The sequence below is a fragment of the Erinaceus europaeus genome, chromosome 6, assembly GCF_950295315.1.
Source record: "Erinaceus europaeus chromosome 6, mEriEur2.1, whole genome shotgun sequence".
Classification (NCBI taxonomy): domain Eukaryota; kingdom Metazoa; phylum Chordata; class Mammalia; order Eulipotyphla; family Erinaceidae; genus Erinaceus; species Erinaceus europaeus.
In genome coordinates this window covers 14,629,295-14,651,339 of record NC_080167.1, presented here as the reverse complement: position 1 = coordinate 14,651,339, position 22,045 = coordinate 14,629,295, and the positions used below count along the sequence as shown (strand labels likewise).

The following is a 22,045-nucleotide window of genomic DNA, read 5'->3' as shown; positions in this document are numbered from 1 at the left end:
CAGATCTTCAAGGGAAAGTTCTCAGTCTTCCCCCCATGGAGTGTGCTCAGTCTATTCTTTTAAGGACTCCCTTCACTTCCTTTCCACAAACCTCTCTTAATGTTGCTGGTCACTTGCCACAAGAATCATCTCATGTCTTATCAAGATGTTAAATCTTTAGGGTAAATTTTTGGGTCAGAGAATATGTGCATTTTATTTCTCAATTCCACCAGTAAAGCAAGAATGCATGCACTACTCCACCCCCACTCCCCCCAGGACCTTGACAAACAAGAGGTGGGTGGTTAGACTGAGATTATAATGGATCCAGATAATGGGGCTACAGTTTTGAAGAGGTAAGATACGATGGCAGGTGAAGTCATTTGAAGAGTGTCAAGTAAAAGAAGGACAACAGAGCAGAACTCTAAACAGAGGAATCTTACAGGGCTCAAAATAAGGAAGAAATGTGACTACAGAAATAACTCAACTGGTAGAGCATCAAACATACATGCCCGAGACTCCTGGGCAGTGTCCTCATTTCCATCTCCCTCTCCTCTCTCTCTCTCTAATGTAATAAATAAAATCATTTTTAAGTAAGGAAAAAATGTCTAGCAATTAGAGCAGTTCCAGAACAAGACATAATTTCTTTGTGGTTGAGGGTGACAGTGACAGTGTTTGTGATTTCCATTAATCCTACCCTCTCTCCCTCTCTCTAGTCTCTTCTCATCTGCATGTAAGCATCATTCCTTAAACTGCATTTAAAAATAAACCCTCCCTCAATTCCCCATTCTTTTACCACCACAGCTAGATGCCTCCTTTCTCCTTTGTAGCCAACCTCCTCCTGTGAGTCACCATATCCATTTCCGAACCCCCATTCACTCCTCCACCCACCTCAGTCTGGCTCCCAACCCCACCACTTCTCTAAAGCTTCCCTTGCCAAGTAAATAACGACATCATTGTCACTAAATCTAATATACACGTCAGAGACCTGATCTTTCTGGGACACTCAGCTGCATATAATGCCCATGTACCATTGCCCACCCCTGGTTCCTGGAATTTATATTTTCCTGATTTCTTTTGGTTTTGTATGGCCACCCCTTCTAAGAATCCTCTAGGCAGTTCTGTAGTTTTCATCACTTAAAGGTTATTAGCCTTCCCCAGGGGTCTAAATCCCCCTTTCCTTCATTTCAACATCTCTTGCTGATCAGTTGCAGCTATGACTCCAGAGTCATAGATGCAGTTACCCACTAAGCATTTGCATTAATTTAATTTTTAAAAATATTTTATTTATTTTATTTTATTTTAGAGAGAGTAAGAGAAAGATCAGAGTATTGCTCAGCTCTAGATTAAATTGGTCTTTTTCATAACCATTATCCTGTTTGTCCAATCCCTAATTTAATTTAAAACTTTTTTTAATTATCTTTATTTATTTGCTAGAGATAGCCATAAACTGAGAGGAAGGTGGATGTAAAGAGGGCTAGAGACAGAGAGATACCTGCAGCCTTGCTTCACCATTCATGAAGCTTTTACTCTGTAGGTGGGGACTGGGGGCTTGAACCTGGGTCCTTGCACACTGTAACGTGTGTTCAACCAGGTGTGCCACCACCTGCCCCCCCAATTTAATTTTTTAAAGTATTACTTATTGAGAGGGGGTTGGGGATGAGGGGAAGGAGTCAGAGTAGCGCTCTGGGGACCTCATACTTGCTAATCTAGAGCTCCACTGCTGAGCCACCTGCCCAGCAGCAGCATTCATCCTCATAGACATGCCAAACTCAGCGCCTTCAGTTCTGAACCCACCTTTCACCATCACCTCCTCTTTCTTTCTTTCTTTTTTTCTTTCTTTCTTTTTCATTTTCTTAGTTTAGAGGGGGAAAGGGTACAAAGAAAAAAGGGAGAAACAGAGATAAACCAGACAAGCAGGAAGTATTCCAGAGGAAAGGTCTGCCAGCCACTGATGAACCCTCACATGGCCATTCACAAACAAGAGGCAGCCCATTGCAGTAATATTTTTTAAATTTTATTTATTTATTATTGGATAGAGACAGAGAGAAACTGAGAAGGGACGGGGTAAATAGAGAAGGGATATAGAGAGACACCTGCAGTTCTACTTCACCACTCATGAAGCTTTCCCCTTGCAGGTGGGGACCAGGGGCTTGAACCTGGGTCCTTGTGCACTGTAGTGTGTGTTTAACCAGGTGCGCCACCACCTGGCCCCTATTTGTTTGTTTTTAAAGATTTATTTTTAGAAGTTGGGTGGTGTCACACTGGGTTAAGTGCACATAGTATGAAACACAAGGACCCATACAATGCACAAGGATCCAGGTTCAAACTCCTGGATTCCTACCTGCAGGGGGGTCGCTTCACAAGCGTTGAAGCAGGTTTGCAGGTGTCTATCTTTCTGTCTCCCTTTCTATCTTCCCCTCCTCTCTACATTTCTCTCTGTCCTATTCAATAAAACAGAAGAGGGGAAATGGCTGCTAGTAGCAGTGGATTCATAGTGCTGACACTGAGCTCTAGTGATAACCCTGGAGGAAAAAAAAGATTTATTTATTTTTTTCCTTTATTGGGGGATTAATGTTTTACAGTTGACAGTAAATACAATAGCTTGTACATGCATAACATTTACCAGAATAAAAGATTTATTTTTATAAGAGAAAAAGCAAGAACCAGTGTGATGCCCCTCCTCCTTACTAGGTCCTGCCCCTAGAGGCAGGAAACGCCCTTTGAAGCATGAAATGCCCCCAGAGGCAAGAGATGCCCCCAGCGGCAGGAAACACCCTTTTGTCTGCTAGGCTGTGCCCTTTGAGGCAGGAAATGCCCCCTCAGGCCTCCCCTAGGCATCACACTGGTTCTTGCTGCTCTCCTACTTGTTCCTGTCTTGTGCCAGTTCTTTTGAAAATGCCTGCACAATATAGGTTTCTGTTCACCACAAACTCCTGATACTATGACCATTAGTTAAAAAGAAAGGGGGAGATGTTGCTCTATTTACATAATCATTATTTTGTCTGAGACCCGCCCTGCCTGCAGGGCACTGGTTTAATCCCACTGGTTTGCACTCTTTTCGCTCCGCCCCCCTCCTAGTCACACCCTGTTTTCCACCGTTTAATCCCCATTGGTTTGCACTCTCTTTTCACTCCGCCCCCTCTCCTAGTCACATCCTGTTTTCCACCCTACCACTTCCTTCCTGGAAACTATAAATGCAGATTCTTTTCTCAATAAACATTGCACTGCTTCTCAGCTGAGCCATGAGTGCCTGGTCATCTGTCTCCCGCCTGCGAAGCTAGCCCTTCATCTGGTGCCCGAACAGGGACCAACAACTATTCAGTTCTGGCTTATGGTCACTAATTGGGGATTGAACCTAGGAACTCTGAGGCCTTAGACATGTAAATCTGACGCACAGCCACTGTGCTACTTTCCAAGACTGACAGTTATATCTGGAGCCAAGTAACAGCCATTCCTCCAATAGGTACCACTGGGGACATCCTCCTAGAGTGAGCTCATTTATGAGCCCATAAATATCAGGTCCTAATCCCCAGTATCTGTAATTGATACCCTATTTAGGAAAAGGGTCTTTGTAGATATGATTTTGAGATGGTAAGATTATCTTTTATTGTGTGAGCAGACATAAATGCCACCACATGTCCTTATAAGAGAAATCAGAGGGAGATTTCACACATGCACACACACCAGGGGAAAACATTCTGTGAAGATGAGCCAGAAAGAGAGTCCAAGGTATAGGCTGTGAAGACCAGGATGATGTGACCACAAGCCAAGAAGCCAAGGAACTCCACTAGCCACATGTTGCTGAAAGAGGCAAGAAGGGGCTCCCAGGACCTCTAGAAGAGGACACCATGACCTCCATATGACACTCTTCTTAAGTGTCTGGCTTCCAGAATTGTGAGGGAATAATTGTTGCTTTAAATCACCAAGTCTGGTTATTTGTTGCAGCAGGTATGGAAACTAATATCTGGGCAAGAAAACAAGTGGAGGCCCATGTAGCACACGTGTTTAACATTTAAAAGTCATACAGACTAAAATAAAATGTGTTCTGTCATCTAACCTGACAGATATACTTTCATTAAGACTTGGAATGCCAGATTCAAAATTAGCATTCTTGTTTCCTTGGAATTCTGCACCAGAAGTCAGAAGCCCTAGTTGCTTTCTTATCTCACTTCTGGCTCCTCCCAGCTCTATCAGGGGCCTTCTATATATGTGTGTGGATATATCCTGGACCATAAGCCCAAACTCTCCACATCCTCCATCTGCTCACATGTGCTCCTTGTTCAGGACCTTGGGCTCAGGAGAATGCCTGAAGTGCTATGGTCTTCTTGAAAGAATATTAATCTGAAAAGGTCCAGGGAAATTTGGGAAGAGAATCTGAAGTCCTGCATACCCAGATCATGGCAGAATGGAAGAGGGGTTATCTCTGGGTGAAAACATTCTTCTCCTGTGGCAGGAAAAAATTCTCAAACTGGCACCATTGAACAACACTTAGCTCATTGCAAACACTGAAATTTACTTGGGCAGTGAATGAATAACAGACAAAATGCTCAGCCCAGTTTATCCCCCACTTTCCCTCGCCAACCCACAAAGACAAGAAAAACCATTGTAAAAAGGAAGAGTGATTGAACAAGAGTAAGGAGGTCCAAGAGTCTGGGCTTTCAAGCCTGACAGGTGACCACTTCAGCAGCTGTGTGGTAGGAGCATTGGCTTTGGATTACAGACCCTTTCATGAGGCCACTTTCTAACTGGATGATCTTCATCTTGCTTCCTCCTGTGTAATAAAGAAAAAAAATCTAATTCCCAGTATATCACATGAGATGATATAAGTAGTCAACCTCCCCAAAGAAAAGGAAGACATTTAAAAATTATTCAGGGTTTGGAATCTGTTTTCCTGGAGGTATACCACCAGAATTCCATGTGCCCATCTTGTTGAGGTGACAGGATAAATAGAATCATGAGTTGGGATGCTCAGGAGTTGTTCTCTGGAGTGTTTGCCATTGAGAATAAGGATTCAGTTTTTATAACAACCTGGGAGCAGAGACTCCACAGCCCCTGCAGTGGAGCCAGGGCATAAGCAGTACCTTTCAGAAATCCCTGGAATATCTGGATTTTGGGGAGACCTTGTAATAGTAGTGTTTGGGTTTTATCTGTTCCCATTTCTTATGGCAACAAAATTCTTTTTACTTAAGGAAAGGTCACCCAGCCATGATTCATGTAAGCTCCCCCAACTCCCAGTTCTGCTTCCTTTCCCCTACTTCCTGTTTACAGTATCCAGCATGTCACCCAGAGTTGGCCAATCAGGTGACACACACCACTAACCACAGCGATATGCTCAGGGCTGGACATGCAACTCAAACCTGACCAGTCAGGATCATTCTTGGCATTTTCCTGCCAAACTTATCAGGAAATTTGTTTGTCCCTGTGGAGATGTTAAATGGGGGAGAACTTGAGTGTGCCTGTCTTGCTACATAGAGAGCCTTTTTAAGACAAAAGCCAAATGGAGCCACCATGTGGCTGATGACATCATTTGAACTTGAATAGTTAGCCTTATCTGAAGACCGTTTTCGCTCTTCCACAGTCCAGTTACCTAACAATAAATCCCCCTGCATGATTTGGTAGCTAACTTGAGTTTGGTTAGTGCTACTTATTATCTTAACAGCTCTAACACAGACCTACTCAGTAACCTACCCACCCACTTCTGCAACCCTGGAAGCTGGAGCTGCTTGATCCCATCTATCACTGTAGCCCTGCCTTCAACTCTAGGTTCGAACTTGGTAATGAGAGACTATAAGAAACTGATCAGTCTCTTGTGCTTCTTTTTTTTCCTCCAGGGTTATTGCTGGGGCTCCTGGAGGCCATTTTTTCCCCTGTTGTTGAACGTTGCTGTTATTATTATTATTGTTGTTGCTGCTGTCGTTGTTGTTGGATAGGACAGAGAGAAATCGAGAGAAGAGGGGAATACAGAGAAGAGGAGAGAAAAACACCTGCAGATCTGCTTCACCACTTTTGAAGCTACCTCCCTGCAAGTAGGGAGCTGGGGGCTCAAACCGGGATCCTTACTTCAGTCCTTGCACTTTGTGTCATGTGGCTTAACCTGCTGTGCTACTGCCCTGCCCCCAGTTTTATTTTTTTAAGAGTTTATTTATTAATTAATGAGAAAGATAGGAGGAGAGAAAGAAAGAGCCAGATATCATTCTGGTCTATGTACTGCTGGGGATTGAACTTGGAGACTCGTGCTTAAGAGCCCAATGCTTTATCCATTGCACCATCTCCCAGACCACCGGTCTCTTGTTTTATTTCCTCAGTTGCTAGCCCTGATCTTTTGCCCCAGTTGTAGCAGCTGCTATCCTGCTTAACTTCATTATCCTGGTTCTCTGACTGTTCAGCCCTGATAAAGACAACCTCTGAACCCAGAATCTCATAGCTAGAATCCAATACCTGCTGCTGCTTATCCTGGACATAGCCTTGCCCGAGCCTTCCTAAACTTCCATTGTGGTTCATAATGATCCTATTATTGCAAATGACATTTCCTGATCTCTGTGCACCTAGTTCACAAATGGCAATATTACAGCTTAGACAACATTTCCCAAGATGCATTCTATGGGATGTCATTCAGTGAGATGGAAATAGTTATTCCACTAGCACAGAAGTCAAAAAGGAAAGTTGGCAATGCTCTTTTTCAATTTCATATTTTAAATATAAGCTGTGGAGAAGCATTTTACATATCTTCTGAAGTCATCACATAAAGTAAAAATTGTGTCTCCTCGGGGCCGGGTGGTGGCGCACCTGGTTGAGCACACGTTACAATGCGCAAGGACCCAGGTTCAAGTCTCCAGACCCACCTGCGGGGGAAAGCTTCACGAGTGGTGAAGCAGTACTGCAGGTGTCTCTCTCTGTCTCTCTTGCTCTCTATGCCCCTTCCCTCTTGATTTCTGACTGTCTCTATCCAATAAATAAAGATCTTTTTTTAAAAAGTCTTAAAAAAAATTATCTCCTCAACATTGCCTTTGCTAAACCTTTAAATTGTCCACCATGCAAAACAAACAGACCTACTTGCCTCCCCTCTCTCTTTTCTTTTTTTCCCTTCAGTGCTAGAATAAGTTGCTGTTTTCATTTTTCTCCAAGTGAAGATAAAGGAGTTGACTTATTTTAGGGGGAAATGTAGAGTAGATAATTGCATCTAAAGTCATGGAAAAGCGAGCTGCTCATTCTGTCAGAAGCATGTAGAAACAGAGAATGACTGAGGGAACCCACTCAGGTATCCCATTCATGTTACTCCAGAACACCCAGTCATTGTACTTTTTCTTGTTTTCTGGCATTACCTGGGCTTCACCCTTTCAGGTTAACTTTTTCACGTAGTAAGAGAGAGAAAAACAGGAACAGAGGAAGAGGGAAAGTCACTACAGCACCAAAATTTCCTTCAATGCAGTGTGGGGACCAGGCTCAAACCTCAGTCCTGTGTAACAGTGTACTTTTTCTTTCTTTCTTTTTTTGCATCAGTACTAGGGAACAAACATAGGGTCTCAAGCATCATTGAGCCACCCCAGCACAAATTTTCTCCCCTTTCTTCTTCTTTCTTTCTTCCTCTCTTTCTCTCTTTCTTCCTCTCTTTCTTTCTTTCTCTTCCACCAGTGTTATTGATTAGTGCCTATTTTCTCTCTTTACTTCCTTCCTTCCTCCCTCCCTTTCTCCTTTCCTTCCTTTCTTGTTTCCTTCTTCTTTTTTTATATAGAGACAGAGAGAAATCGAGAGGGAAAAGGAGAGAGGAAAGAGACAACTGAAGCACTGTTTTACCACTTGTGAAGCTTCCCCCCTGCAAGTGGTGAGTGAGGGCTTGAACCTGGGTCTTTGCACATGGTAACATTATACTCTCCTGGATATGATACTTCCTAGCAGCACAAATTTTCTAATAGGTGTGTGTGTGTGTGTCCAAGCATTACTCCACTACCCATGGAGTTTCGCCTGTCTCTGTTCTTGGTGCTTTCATGTGGTGTTAAGAGATTGAACTCAGGGCCTCATGCATGGAAGGCAGGCACTTTACCTGCTGACCTTCATCAACAGTCGCTCACAGTACTCTCGTACTGACTCGTTGTACTAACTGAAGTTTCATTCTCTCTCCATGCTTCTGTGGAACATACACAGCAGAATTTGAGGGGAATAAATGCATGTAATACAAGATTCCGCCATCTTTTTTTTTTTTTTTTTGCCTCCAGGGTTATTGCTGGGGCTCAGTGACTGCACCATGAACCTACTGCTCCTGGAGGCCATTTTCTCCCTTTTATTGCCCTTGTTGTTGTAGCCTGGTTGTGGTTATTATTGTTGTTATTGATGTCGTTATTGTTGGATAGGACAGAGAGAAATAAAGAGAGGAGGGGAAGACAGAGAGGGAGAGAGAAAGACACCTGCAGACCTGCTTCACAGCCTGTGAAGTAACTCCCCTGCAGTTGGGGAGCAGGGGGCTCGAGCAGGGATCCTCACGCTGGTCCTTGCGCTTTGCACCACGTGTGCTTCACCCGCTGCACTACCACCTGACCCCCAAGATTCCTCCATCTTTTTAAAAAATATTTATTTTCCCTTTTCGTTGCCCTTGTTGTTTTTCATTGTTGTTGTAGTTGTTGTTGTTGATGATGTCGTCGTTGTTAGATAGGACAGAGAGAAATGGAGAGAAGAGGGAAAGACAGAGGGGGAGAGAAAGATAGACACCTGCAGACCTGCTTCACCACTTGTGAAGTGACTCCCCTGCAGGTGGGGAGCCGGGGGTTCAAACTGGGATCCTTACACTGGTCCTTTGCTTTGCAGCACGTGTGCTTAACCCGTTAAACTACCGCCTGACTCCCAAGGTTCCTCCATCTTAAAGAAAAACATCATTATGACATTATCTCATAATGATTTGTTCTTTTTTAAATGTATGTATTTATTTTGGATAGAGACAGAGAGAAATTGAGAAGGAAGGGGAGATAGAAAAGGAGAGAGAAAGACACCTGCTGCACTGCTTCACCACTTGTGAACCTTTCCCCCCTACAAATAGGGATTGGGGACTTGAACCTGGGTCCTTGCACATTGTACCAGGTAAGCCACCACCCAACCCCTAATGTGCTCTTTTTATTTTTTAGTCTTTTTTCTTTTATTTATTTATTATTGAATAGAGAAAGAAAGATAAATTGAGAGGGGGAGATAGAGAGGGAAAGAGACAGAGAGAGATACCTGCAGCCCCGCTTCACCATTTGTGAAACTTTCCCCATGCACATGGGGACCAGAGACTTGAACCTGGGTCCTTGTGTACTGTAATGTGTACACTTAACCAGGTGAGCCACCACCTGGCCTTCCTAATGTGTTCTTTTTAAAAATATGTATTTATTTACTTATTGAGACAGATAGAACACAGACCAGTTAGAGTACCCATCTATAGAGCATCATTGGCAGATGTGGTGCTGGAAATCAAACCTTAGACTGTACACATACTAGTCAGTCCTATGCTGTACCTCCTGACTCAGCTCCCTGGCCACAACAATAATGTTCTTATATAAATAATCATCTGCCTTTAAGAAGTTGTATTCTATATACCAGGAAGTCACATCACCTGCTATCTGGGATTATGATATATGATTACATATATGTACACACACATGTGATTACAGATTTATGTGTACTGACTGACACATAAGGAAGTATATACTGGCTCTTTGTCATTGGTTCTATGACATGTATAAGCCTTCTGTCTTGTTTTAGAATGTTAACATATATTTAGTATTCAATATTTGCTACATACTAGACTTGTGACTCAAATGATAATTCTAACAATATTTTTAAAGATGTCATTTATTTTTGGCATTTCTGGGGCCTTGAACATGCACAGATTTACTACTCTGGTTCAAGTTTTTCAGATAGAAAGAGAAAGAGACAGAGAATAAAGGAGAGACACCACAGTACCGGAGCTTCCCCTAGGGCTGTAGTACACTCCTGTGTGATGCTGAGCCTCAAACCTGGACCACATTCATGGCAAGACTGGTGACCTACAAGGTGAGCTGTATAAGAATATTATTAATAAGAAAAACCAATGCATAGGAAGGGCTTTCCTATGTGCCAGGTATTTTTTCTAATAATTTTTCATCTTTTAATTCATTTACTCTTCACGACAAACATCTTTCTTATTTTATATGTGAAGAAACTAAGCCTCAGAGAGCTCAAGGATTTTTTTAATCCATGTTTCCAGATCTCAGATCTCAAGCTTTGGTCTTGTTACTCTGATAGTCAACAGAGAGACTGTATATGAGAATACCTATGACGAGGGGCCTGGCAGTGGCGCACCCAGTTAAGTCCATGCAAAAGGACCCAGGTTCGAGCCCCTGCTCCCCATCTGCAAGAGGGGTGCTTCACAAGTGGTCTGCAGGTGTCTCTCTCCCTCTCGACCTCTCCCTCCTCTCGCAATTTCTCTCTGTCCTATCAAATAAAAAATATATATAAGGAAAAAATGGACACTGGGAGTGATAGAGTTAGTCCCAGTGATAACCCTGGTGGCAATATATATATTTTATTTAAAATATTTTATTTTTATTTAGTTATTAGTGAGAAAGATAAAAGGAGAGAGAAAGAACTAGTACATATGCTGCCGGGGGCTTGAACTTAGGACCTCACTCTTGAGAGCCCAATGCCTTATCCGCTGTGCCACCTCCCAGACCAGGGTGACAACATATATTGTAAGTACCTATTATGTTTAAAATGTCATTTAAAAGTGATACTCTTGGGGGTCAGGCAGTAGCACAGTGGGTTAAGCGCACATTGCACGAAGTGCAAGGACCAGTGTAAGGATCCCGGTTCAAGCCCCCAGGTCCCCACCTGTGGCGGGGGGGTCACTTTGCAAGCAGTGAAGCAGGTCTGCAGGTGTCTGTCTTTCTCTTCCCTGTCTCCCCTCCTCTCTCAATTTCTCTCCGTCCAATCCAACAACAACAACAGCAATGACAACAATAATGATAACGACAATAATAGGGGTAACAACAAGGGCAGCAAAATGGGAAAAATGGCCTCCAGGAGCAGTGGATTCGTAGTGTAGGCACCAAGCCCCAGCAATAACCCTGGAGGCAAAAAAAAAAGTCATACTTTTAACCGATAGCATGAATCATTAGAATGACACTCCTTTTCCTTTTTTTTTTTTCTTCATTTTTTCTCACCAGGGCTTATTGCTGGGACTTGGTGTTTGCCCTAGGAATCCACTGCTACTGGCAGCCCCTCCCTTTTTGTTTCTTTTCTTTATTTATTGGAGATTGAGAAACTGAGGGGTTGGGGGACAAAGAAAGAGAGAAAGATAGACACCTGCAGACCTGTTTCTTTTCTTGTGAAGCTTTCCTCCCTGCAGGTGGGGAGCAGGAGCTCAAACCTGCGTCCTTTCACATGGTAACTTATGTGCCCAACTAAGTGACCCACCACCCAATCCCTCCCTTTTCTTTTTTAATTCTTATTTATTTATTTATAATCAGAGCACTACTCAGCTCTGGCTTATGATGGTGCAGGGAATTGAACCTGGGACTTTGGAGCCCCAGGTATGAGAATCTCTTTGCATAACCATTATGCTATCTACCCCTACCCCCTTTTTTAATTATTTAAAAAACTTTATTTAAGTAACTTTATGGATAGATGCAAAAACTAAGGTTCTGAGAGGCTTCATGATTTGGCTAAGGAGATATAGATATGATTATAAAATAGGTTGTTCTTGTTGTATGCTTTACATTGGGTTGTTCTAGCTCTCCCCCTGCTAAGAAAATTGGTTCAGTCCTGCTAGTTTCGCGGGCTCGCTTGTCCCCACCCCAAGGAACCCCGACAGAGTTCCAGAGTTCCAGAGTTTGAGAGTGCTTGGTGCCTCCGCGGGGGAAAGAGGCAGCAGAGTTCTGTTTGGTGATTAGTTTGGTTTAGTTTATGAATCGTTGTTCCTGAATAAAGAAATACAGCTTCCCTGCCTGGCCATATGTCTCTGGTCGTCTCTTGTTACCCGCCCGTGAAGCTAGCCCGGCCAGCTGGAGCCTCCAAATTTTAACAACAAGTGGCGCCCACGTGGACCTGACCTGCAAATCTCTCAGATAAGTGAAGACAATTTGGCTACCTATGTACTATGGCCTTCTCTTCTGCTTGTGAAGAGATCTCCAAAGGCCTCTGCTCTTTCTTCACGAGACTGTTGTGCTGTTTCTGGAACATTTATCTCTTGACCACTCTGTGGTTTCCACTCGCTTGGGCAAACTCAAAACAGCCAGAGGAGTCGGGAAGAGCCAGCGGGCAAGAGGCGAGGCGCGGAGCTGCCTTTTCCACCTGGTGGAATAGCCAGCCAGCTGGCTGCGCCCAGACAACCCCGTGCACCGCGCCTGCAGCCCCGCAGCCCCGCAGCCCCGCAGCCTGCAGGAGGCTGATGCCACCACGCAGGAGCCCGATGCCACCACACAGGAGCCCGACGCCAGCACACAGGAGCCTGACACCAACACGCAGGAGCCCGATGCCAACATGCTGGAGCCTGATGCCACCACACAGGAGCCCGACGCCAGCACGCAGGAGCCCGATGCCACCACACAGGAGCCCGATGCCAACACGCAGGAGCCCGATGCCAACACACTGGAGCCCGATGCCAACACGCAGGAGCCCGATGCCACCATGCAGGAGCCCAATGCCAGCACGCAGGCCAGCCCACAGGAGCCAGCTCTCCACCGCGTGGCGCAGGGCACTGGATGTGTGATCCCTCCATGCTGCTCGGCCACTGCGAGCAGGGCAGCAGACATGACAGGACCATGGGGCAGGGCCGCGGCGGCCTATCATAGCCGCCACCCCTGGGCACCTAGGCCCATGCCTTCTACAAAACTGGCCCGCCCGCCCTCGTGCTATGAATTCTGGAGCGATCCCGGACCTCCCGGACCCCCGGGCTCCCTGCCGAAACTGGGCACACAAGATCTCCAGCTGCCGGTCCGGTCTGAAGGCAGACAAGCTGGAGTACGCAGAGATTTGTGCAGAGATCGCAACCTGCAATTCCTTGAAGTGGAGCTGCGCGGGAAGCCACCTCCGGATGGTGACCCCCCCCAACAACTAAGACAGTACATATCTAAATTCGTGTTTAAAATGACATGTCTTCATAACAAAGGTTTCTCTCCTTGTGTATTAATGACCATGTTTATGTGTACGTTTAAAGTTTGGTAAACAGTAACTTTAAGGCTAAATTCTTACTAGTCAAAGTTAAATGAAAAAGGTTTTCAATGTAATTCTCATAAAGATAAAATTAACTTACATTTAAAGTCTGAGGTAAAAATTAGTTAACAATATATTTTAACTAAGTTGGTCTAAAGACCTGTGCACACCCAGGGTGTGTCTCCATCTTGAATGGGTATAACAAAAGGTTAAATAGACTTGTTGATATGTAAAACTCTCCATTACCTTCTCTATTAGAAATGGTAGATCGCACAATGGCTATGCTAATTATTCTCATGCCTGAGGTTTCCTTTCCTGTGCACATCTAGGGTGTGTCTCCATCTTGAATGGGTGTAACAAAAGGTCAAAAAGACATTGTTGATATGTAAAAGTCTCAAATTCCTTCTCTATTAGAAATTTTAGATTGTGCTTTGGTTATGCTAATAGCAAGTTTTGTTTCATAGTAAGTAAATTGCAGCCAGCTGCCTTTGGGACTCTAGGCCGTTCCCCACCCCCATGTAAATGCCCGTCGAGGCAAGTAGCCCCCCAGAGACAAGAAATTTTTTTAAGCTGATAAAGTTTTGCCCACAGAGGCAAAATATGGCCCTCTCAGGCCTACGCTTGGCAGCACACTGGTTCTTGTTACTTGCTTACATGTTTCTCCATGTTTGTGCCAGTTTCTTTTTTTAAAAAATGCCTGTATGATAGAGGTTTCTGTTCACCCCACACCCCTGATACTGCGGTCATTTAGTTAAAAAGAAAAGGGGGAATTGTTGTATGCTTTACATTGGGTTGTTCTAGCTCTCCCCCTGCTAAGAAAATTGGTTCAGTCCACTAGTTTCGTGGGCCTGCTTGTCCCCGCCCCAAGGAACCCTGACAGAGTTCCAGAGTTCCAGAGTTCGAGAGTGCTTGGCGCCTCCGCGGGGGAAAGAGGCAGCAGAGTTCTGTTTGGTGATTAGTTTGGTTTAGTTTATGAATCGTTGTTCCTGAATAAAGAAATACAGCTTCCCTGCCCAGCCGTATGTCTCTGGTCGTCTCTGTTACCCGCCCATGAAGCTAGCCCGGCCAGCTGGAGCCTCCAAATTTTAACAACAGTTCTAACCCTTAGCTATCAGAGGACATCCTCTCCCTGTATAGATGCAAATCATCATCATCATAATCACCACCACAAATAAACTAAGAGCAAGAAGGCATTAGCCATTAGAGAATTACAAATCAAAACCAGAATGAGATACACTTCACACACCACTAGGATAGCTATAATTAAAAAAAAAAAAAAAAGCCCCCAGCAGGCCAATAACAAGTATTGTGAGAATATGGGGAAGTAGAAGCTCATGCATTGCTGAGTTGAACATGCAGTGCTGCAGCTGCTGTGTAAAACAGTCTAGTGGTCCCTCAAAAGGTTGAAAATAAAACTGCCAGAAGTGCTAATTCTGCTCAGAGATGTAAACCCAAGAAAAGTGAAAGTATATTCATGCAAAAACTAGTGCATAAACATTCACAGCAGCATTATTCAAAATATTCCCAAACTGGCACAACCCAAATGTCCACCAAAAGGTCATGTGTCTATACATTAAGATATTACTTGACCGTAAAAAGGAATGGTGTAGTGATATATGCTCTCCCACAGATAAATCTAGAAAATATTAAGCACTGTAAGTGGGAAGTGGTCGCAAAGAACAACACATTAGATACTGCAATTTATGTGAAATGTCCAGAGTAGACTGAAAATCAATAGAAACAGAAAACAGATTGATAGGTGCTTGGAGCTACAGAGGAATGAGGGATTGGGGGTGATGGCTAAGGGGAGTGGGGTTTCATAAGAGGATGGAATTATTCCAAAAATGATTGTGGTGATCGCTGAACAACTCTCTGACAATGCTAAATACAATTGAATTGTTTATTTTATTTATTTGCCTCCAGGGTTGTCACTGGGGCTCGATGCCTGCACTACGAATCCACTGCTCTTGCGGCCATTTCCCCCATTTTTTGTTGGATAGGGCAGAGAAAAATTGAGAGAGGAGGGGAAGATAGGGATGGAGCGAGAAAGAAAGACACCTGCAGGCTTGCTTCACTGCTTGTGAAGCTTCCCCACCGCCTCCCCACAAGGTGGGGAGCCAGGGGCTCAAACCAGATCCTTGGGCATGTCCTTGCACTGAATTGTAGACTTTGAATGAATTGTGTATTATGCAAATTATACCTCAATATGTTGTAAAAAGAAAAAAAAGGGAGGCCAGGTGTGGCACACCTGGTTGAACACACAGGTTACCACGGTTCAAGCCCCCAGTCCCCACCTGCAGAAAGAAAGCTTCTAGAGAGGTGAAGCAGTGCTGCAGGTGTTTCTCTGTCTCTCTCCCTCTCTATCTCCCCTTTCTTCTCTATTTCTGGCAGTCTATCCAGTAAATAAATACAGATAATAATTTAAAAAAAAAAAAAAAAGACCAGGAGATGGCTTGCTTATTACCATTTGTGAAGATCTTGGATTCATTCTATATGGGAGCACCAAAGGAACTGCATAGATGAGTAATGCTTCAATATCTCTCTTTTTCTCTCAAAATATAGAATTAAAAAAAAAAGTGGGGGGGTGGGGCAGGCATAGGATAGGGAGCAAGGGTGGAGGGAGGCTTGCAGATACCAGGGAAGACAGCTAAATGTACAAGTCTGGTCCTATTCCTCCCTCTAAGTAGTGATGACTCAGATGCCAACATTATCATCAGGTGTGCCCTGAATCCCTGCCTCCTCCCTGGGGATCTAGGGTGTTGTCGTTCCTTTTCCCGCCTTCTCCAGCCATGAGCTGCCTGCCTCACCCTGGCAGGCCTGAAATAGAACCCACAATGTCACACTGGCCTCCTGTGGCTTCCTTCTGCAGCTGACTGCCTCCACTTCCTCCTTCCACTACCTCTCCTCCACCCCACAGCTTGCAAAGATTTTAAAACCATGTGGAAATCAAAATGTTCACCAGAAGCTGCACCTCAGGGTTTTCTGTGCAGTCTGCCTCTGTAGAGATTAGGAATCACCCTCATACTCCACTTACCTAACATAGGAGAAGACGATCATGTGGAGTACCCACTTAATTGTCCCATAATTCACGCTCTGGATCCGAACGACTTTGTCTGTCTCATAGTGGAAAACATCCTCCCAGTTGCAACAGGCAGGCATGGTGAGAGGCTTGCTCTCTTCTGGGAGCTGGACCAGGAGCCCAGCCCTCCCAAACCAGCTAGGGAAGGCCCACCAGTGACGGGAAAATAAACCCTCTGATTCTTAGCAGGAAGGAGCCTTTCCATTTGAGCTCCTCCAATGATGACAGAATGGGGGCAGGCCCTGGCAGTGGTCCCAGATGTTCTAGGAGACAAACAAGAGGAGTCAAGTCCTATAGGCGTGGCTGGCAAATGACCTTGCCCTAGCTAGCCTCCCCCAGATGCTTTCACAAAGATGGTGCTCAAAGAAAGGGCATTTTTCAAATTCTTCCTTTCCCTTTTTTCCTTTCGCTTCTTTTTTTTTTTCCTTGGAGGGGTGCTCATTTAAATTGGGGGAGAGGGGCAGCTTTTCAAATGTCAAAGGACTCAATATTCTCATTGTCCCTTAGTAAGGGGACTAGATCTTTCCATTGCCACAAGCCATGCTCAGAGACTGGTTTCTACAACCTGTTTATTCAGCCCCAGATGTGTATGAACAAGGGGTGAGTGACTGTCCCTCTCTTCTGCCTCCCCCACTTCCTCATAACCTCTATAAGTGAGAGGGGAAGAGAATCATCTTGCTGGGGGCTGTGTGGAGAGGGCTTTACTTCTATGTCATGCATTTCCTGCATGACTCTATCTAGATCCATTGTCCTCCCTGCTCTATGTCCTAAGAAATAGACCCAGGATCCAGACCACTTAGCCTGAGACCAGCAGGAACAAATCTGTCTCTTAATAAAACTGGGTGTGTTGATTCACTCAATGAGGAGCAATCTACAAACAAAAAGAGGGGGAGGGAGATAGGTCCCAGGTTCAGTTCCCAGCACCACCATAAGCTGGAGCTAAGCAGTGCTCTCGTAATAAAGAAATAAGTATGTAAATAAGTAAATAAACCAAACCCTAACAAAGAAAAAACAGCACTATCACTGGAATCCAGGGAAGGTGGGGTTTAGGTTCATTTTAAATTAAATCAGGTTCTGACATACTCAGAACAAACAGATTTGTATAACATGGTCACCTTCAGGTCTGGATTACAAAGTGGATCCAGGGCCATGTTTCCTTGGGAGCAATAACTAAAGCTAGATGGCCATCATGTCCAGGAACCACTTATCTGAAGTGCCACAAATTTGTGCTGCTTCTCTGTGTCAAGATGACTCTTATCTTCCAGACAAAAGTGGAATACTTCGTCCTTGCTTGGTGCCATTTCAAACAGCAACATTTCTGATAGTCTGATTTAAGAGAAGGTTTCTCAGTAAGAAAGCAGCAAGCAGTCCCTTACAGAGGAGAACACCACTCTGTAGCTATAGAGATTGCTTCCTCTTATCCTTGCGGATGACTTTGTCCAGTTTGTTCTTCCAGCCTGCCATGGGACTAGACAAAGGTTTTCTTTTCCAGCCTGAGTTAATCTGTATTCCCTCACCCACACTGGCTGCATGGAGGAATCTTTTTCCTCCTACCACCCTCACCCCTCCAGTTCAGCATCTGGAGATTGGGAAGACAGTGGAGTTGGATATGAGTGACCCTGATTCCTTTCTTTTTCTTTTTCTTTTTTGATTTTTAAATTTTTTTATTATCTTTACTTATTTGTTGGGTAGAGACAGCCAGAAATCAAGAGGGAAGGGTAGGATAGAGAAAGAAAGAGAGACTGAGAGAAACCTGCAGCACTGCTTCACCACTTGTGAGGCTTTCCTCCTGCAGGTGGGGACCAGGGACTGAACCTGGCTCCATGTGCCCTCAACCAGGTGTGCCACCACTCAGGCCCCACCCTGATTTCCTCTTCTCCCAGCTGCACATGGCAGGACTTCTGGGATCCTCTCCCTGCTTGCAATGTCTACAGGTGGTAAGGGCTCCCCACTGTTGTCAGCCTTGGGCAGCTCACCATACCTTATTGCTTTTTCTTGACTCTTGCCAGCACCTTTCCAAAGGGTTCCATCATTATTCATACCATGTCTTTCCTACCAGAATTGTGACTGGTATAGTCATGGCTGCAAGTTTGATTAAATAGGGCACTGAGGAGATCAGCTGCCTGGCTTCCAAACATGGGGTCACATCTTAACCACCCTTATGACCTTGAACAGCTCTGTTCTTGCTGTTTGTTCACTCATTCCTCAGAGCACTAGCCATTAGTTGGCATAACAGTGGACAGGCAGACAACCCAAATATTTGACAACTAATGAGTAGATAAGCAAAATGTGATCTCTCCATACAAAGCAATGCCCTCAGCTGTGAAAAATGAACTTTGGCTACTATAACATGGATGGACCTTGCAAACACCAGGCAAAGGATGAATCCAGTTACACAAATGAGTATATACTTACTGCATGACTCCATATATGTGACATGAAATGACCAAAGTAGACAAATCTATGGAGGCAAAAATAGCTCAGTGGTCTACTGTGGAATTTTATTTCTTCTTCTTCTTCTTCTTCTTCTTCTTCTTCTTCTTCTTCTTCTTCTTCTTCTTCTTCTTCTTCTCCTTCTCCTTCTCCTTCTCCTTCTCCTTCTCCTTCTCCTTCTCCTTCTCCTTCTCCTTCTCCTTCTCCTTCTCCTTCTCCTTCTCCTTCTCCTTCTTCTTTTTTGCCTTCAGGGTTATCACTGGGGTCTCGGTGCATGCACTATGAATCCACTGCTCCTGGAGGCCACCTTTCCCTTTTGTTGCCCTTGTTGTTTATTGTTGTTGTTGTGATTATTATTGTTGTCATTGCTGTTATTGTTGTTAGGACAGAGAGAAATGGAGAGAGGAGGGGAAGACAGAGGGGGAGAGAAAGATAGACACCTACAGACCTGCTTCACTGCTTGTGAAGTGACCTCCGCCCCTGCAGGTGGGGAGCTGGGGGTTCGAACTGAGGTCTTTAAGCCAGTCCTTGAGCTTTGCACCATGTGCACTTAACCTGCGGCACTACCACCCTACCCTCTGTAGTGTGTTTTTATTCCTCTATTCTCTATGGTAGTTTCTTTATTTTACTAGTAATTTAATATTGATTTCCAAAATTACAAAACAACAGAGATATAATTGCACACTGTTCCCACCACCAGAATTCTGTGTTCCCATCCCCTCCAATGGCAACTACAGTAGTTTTTCAAAGGTCATAGAGAGGGGTTGACTATGATTTCTGTAGCTATCTCTGTGCCGATTTCTAAGTCTCCCTTCCTCCTTGCACCTACTTTAGATTTTTTTTTTTTAACCAGAGCACTGCTCAGCTGTGGCTTATGATGGTGCAGGGGATTGAACCTGGGACTTTGGAGCCTCAGGCATGAGAGTCTATTGCATAACCATTGTGCTATGTACCCCTGCCCCTTCAGAATGTTTATAATAAATTGATCTACTGCTTTGGAATACCACAAAGTTAGGTGAAATCTCAATGTCTGGTATTCAAAAACATTTTTCTCTGATTTATACAGTGCTGTCTAACAGAGTGGCCACTAGCCACATGCTTTTATCTAAAGTAAATTAGTAAAATTAAAGGGCACTTAAAAATCATTCCTTCAGTGGTCCAGGAGGTGGTGCAGTGGCTAAGGAACTAGACTCTCAAGCATAAGGTCCTGAGTTCAATCCCCGGCAGCACATGTACCAGAGTGATGTCTGGCTCTTTCTCTCTCTTCTCCTATCTTTCTAATTAATAAAATAAATAAAATCTTTTAAAATAAATCATTCCTTCAGTTGGTTGTTCTTGCCTCAATATTTCAAGGCCTCAATAGCCACCTATGGCTAATCAGTGAAGATGTCAATAGTTCCACCATACTAGAGAGCTCTGTGGAGTAGCACTGCTGACTAAATGTGAAGGGAAGGTGACCACAGATGCATTAAGTGAGGAAGGAGGGGGGACCCCCAGTTATATGGCATCTGTTTTCTGTGTGAAATAGGAGACAGATTTGCCTGAGGAGAGTGAAGAAGGCAGAGGGGTAGGAGGTTTGATGAGACTGAAAAAGATTCAAAATAGTTGCTATGGTGAACAAGAAGAGTGAGCCAACAGGAATTCCAGGGTGGTACTGAATCTGTTATTGCAACAGTCTACTGGCTGAGGGAGTGATAAGGGTCTGGAACCTTTCCATCTCCACGATCCACCTCCACACCCAGAGACACACTAGACTTGCCAAGTACTTCAAAGAGTCTTAGAATTTGTAATTACTGGCATCTATTATGCTTATTATGATCTTCTACATTTGTTCCTGGAACAGTGTAAACAAAGTTATGTTTTTGCCTTTCCATCTCCATAAATCACCTTTCCCCTGTACTTGTGCTCTCCATGCCTGTCCCACACTGAAGAACAGGAAGGTCCTCTCTGTCTCTTGACTCAATATAGGCACTAGGAATGACTTGGTTCAATTTATTCTGAATATAATTGCTCTGTTCTTTTAAGCCCAGGCTCTCTTTTCCACACCATTGTGTGCAAGCCAGACACACATGTCCTCCTTCTATGTCCTTGAGACTCAGAGATAGCTTCCTTGGTAGAGCACATGTTCTGCTGTGTGTGAGGCCCTGGGTTCAGCCCCAGCTCTATGTAGGAGCACCTTGGACATTACTGAGAGAACTTCATGGATGGTGGAATGGTGGTTATGGTGTCTCTCCTCTCTTTTACCTTTAAAAGAGGAAGAAAAAAAAATAAAAAAGAAATAAAAAAAGAGAACAAAATGTTTGACCAGGAAGGTTCCTTATAATTATCTCACATGTATGAGACCCGAGGTTTACTCCCCAGAGCCATATTAAGAGACAGACAAACAGGATCTGTTTCATGCACCAGAGAAGTGACTTAGCAATACAGTGCTTAACTGCCATCCATGAGTTCCTGGGATCACATAACATCCATGGATCCCTATAATCATATTACATAAATAGATAAGCAGTAAAAAAATAAAAAATCACATTCACTTTCTAGTCAAGATAATAGGTCACACCCAGGTGTCCAACAACAGATGAGTGGCTGAGCAAGTTGTGGTATATATACACAATGGAATACTACTCAGCTGTAAAAAATGGTGACTTCACCGTTTTCAGCCGATCTTGGATGGACCTTGAAAAAATCATGTTGAGTGAAATAAGTCAGAAACTGAAGGATGAATATGGGATGATCTCACTCTCAGGCCGAAGTTGAAAAACAAGATTAGAAAAGAAAACACAAGTCGAACCTGAAATGGAATTAGAGTATTACACCAAAGTAAAAGACTCTGGGGTGGGTGGGTGGGTGGGGAGAATACAGGTCCATGAAAAATGATGAATGAAATAGTGGGGGTTGTATTGCTAAATGGGAATCTGGGGAATGTTATGCATGTAAAAAAAAAAAAAGAAGTAGAAACGCAAAGCAGAAATTGACTGAGTTTGGAGTATGGCACCAAAGTAAGAAAACAGAAGTATACTAGAGTTTGCAGTGAGTACCTCCCTAATACTTCCTCTCCACTTTTCCAAGCTTTGGGTCCATGATTGCTCAACAATTTGTTTGGCTTTGTATGTTAACTCTCTTTTCAGTCACCAGGTTCCAGGTGTCATCAGGATGCCGGCCAGACTTCCCTGGATTGAAGACACCACCAATGTGTCCTGGAGCTCAGCTTCCCCAGAGACCCATCCTACTAGGGAAAGAGAGAGGCAGACTGGGAGTATGGACCGACCAGTCAACGCCCATGTTCAGCGAGGAAGCAATTACAGAAGCCAGACCTTCTACCTTCTGCAACCCTCAATGACCCTGGGTCCATGCTCCCAGAGGGATAGAGAATGGGAAAGCTATCGGGGGAGGGGG

At 44.2% G+C, this 22,045-nt stretch overlaps 2 protein-coding genes across 2 annotated transcripts in view; one reads left to right on the top strand and one right to left on the bottom strand.

Moving 5' to 3' along the window:
* P2RX7 (purinergic receptor P2X 7) overlaps positions 1-16,395 on the bottom strand; it is a 75,897-nt gene extending 59,502 nt beyond the window's left edge. The window contains exon 1 of the mRNA XM_007529650.3: positions 16,172-16,395. Coding sequence (XP_007529712.1) covers positions 16,172-16,296 — 125 coding nt within the window. The 5' untranslated portion in view covers positions 16,297-16,395. The remainder of the gene's footprint in view (positions 1-16,171) is intronic.
* IFT81 (intraflagellar transport 81) overlaps positions 1-22,045 on the top strand; it is a 270,130-nt gene that overhangs the window by 105,103 nt on the left and 142,982 nt on the right. The gene's annotated exons all lie outside the window — the stretch shown is intronic.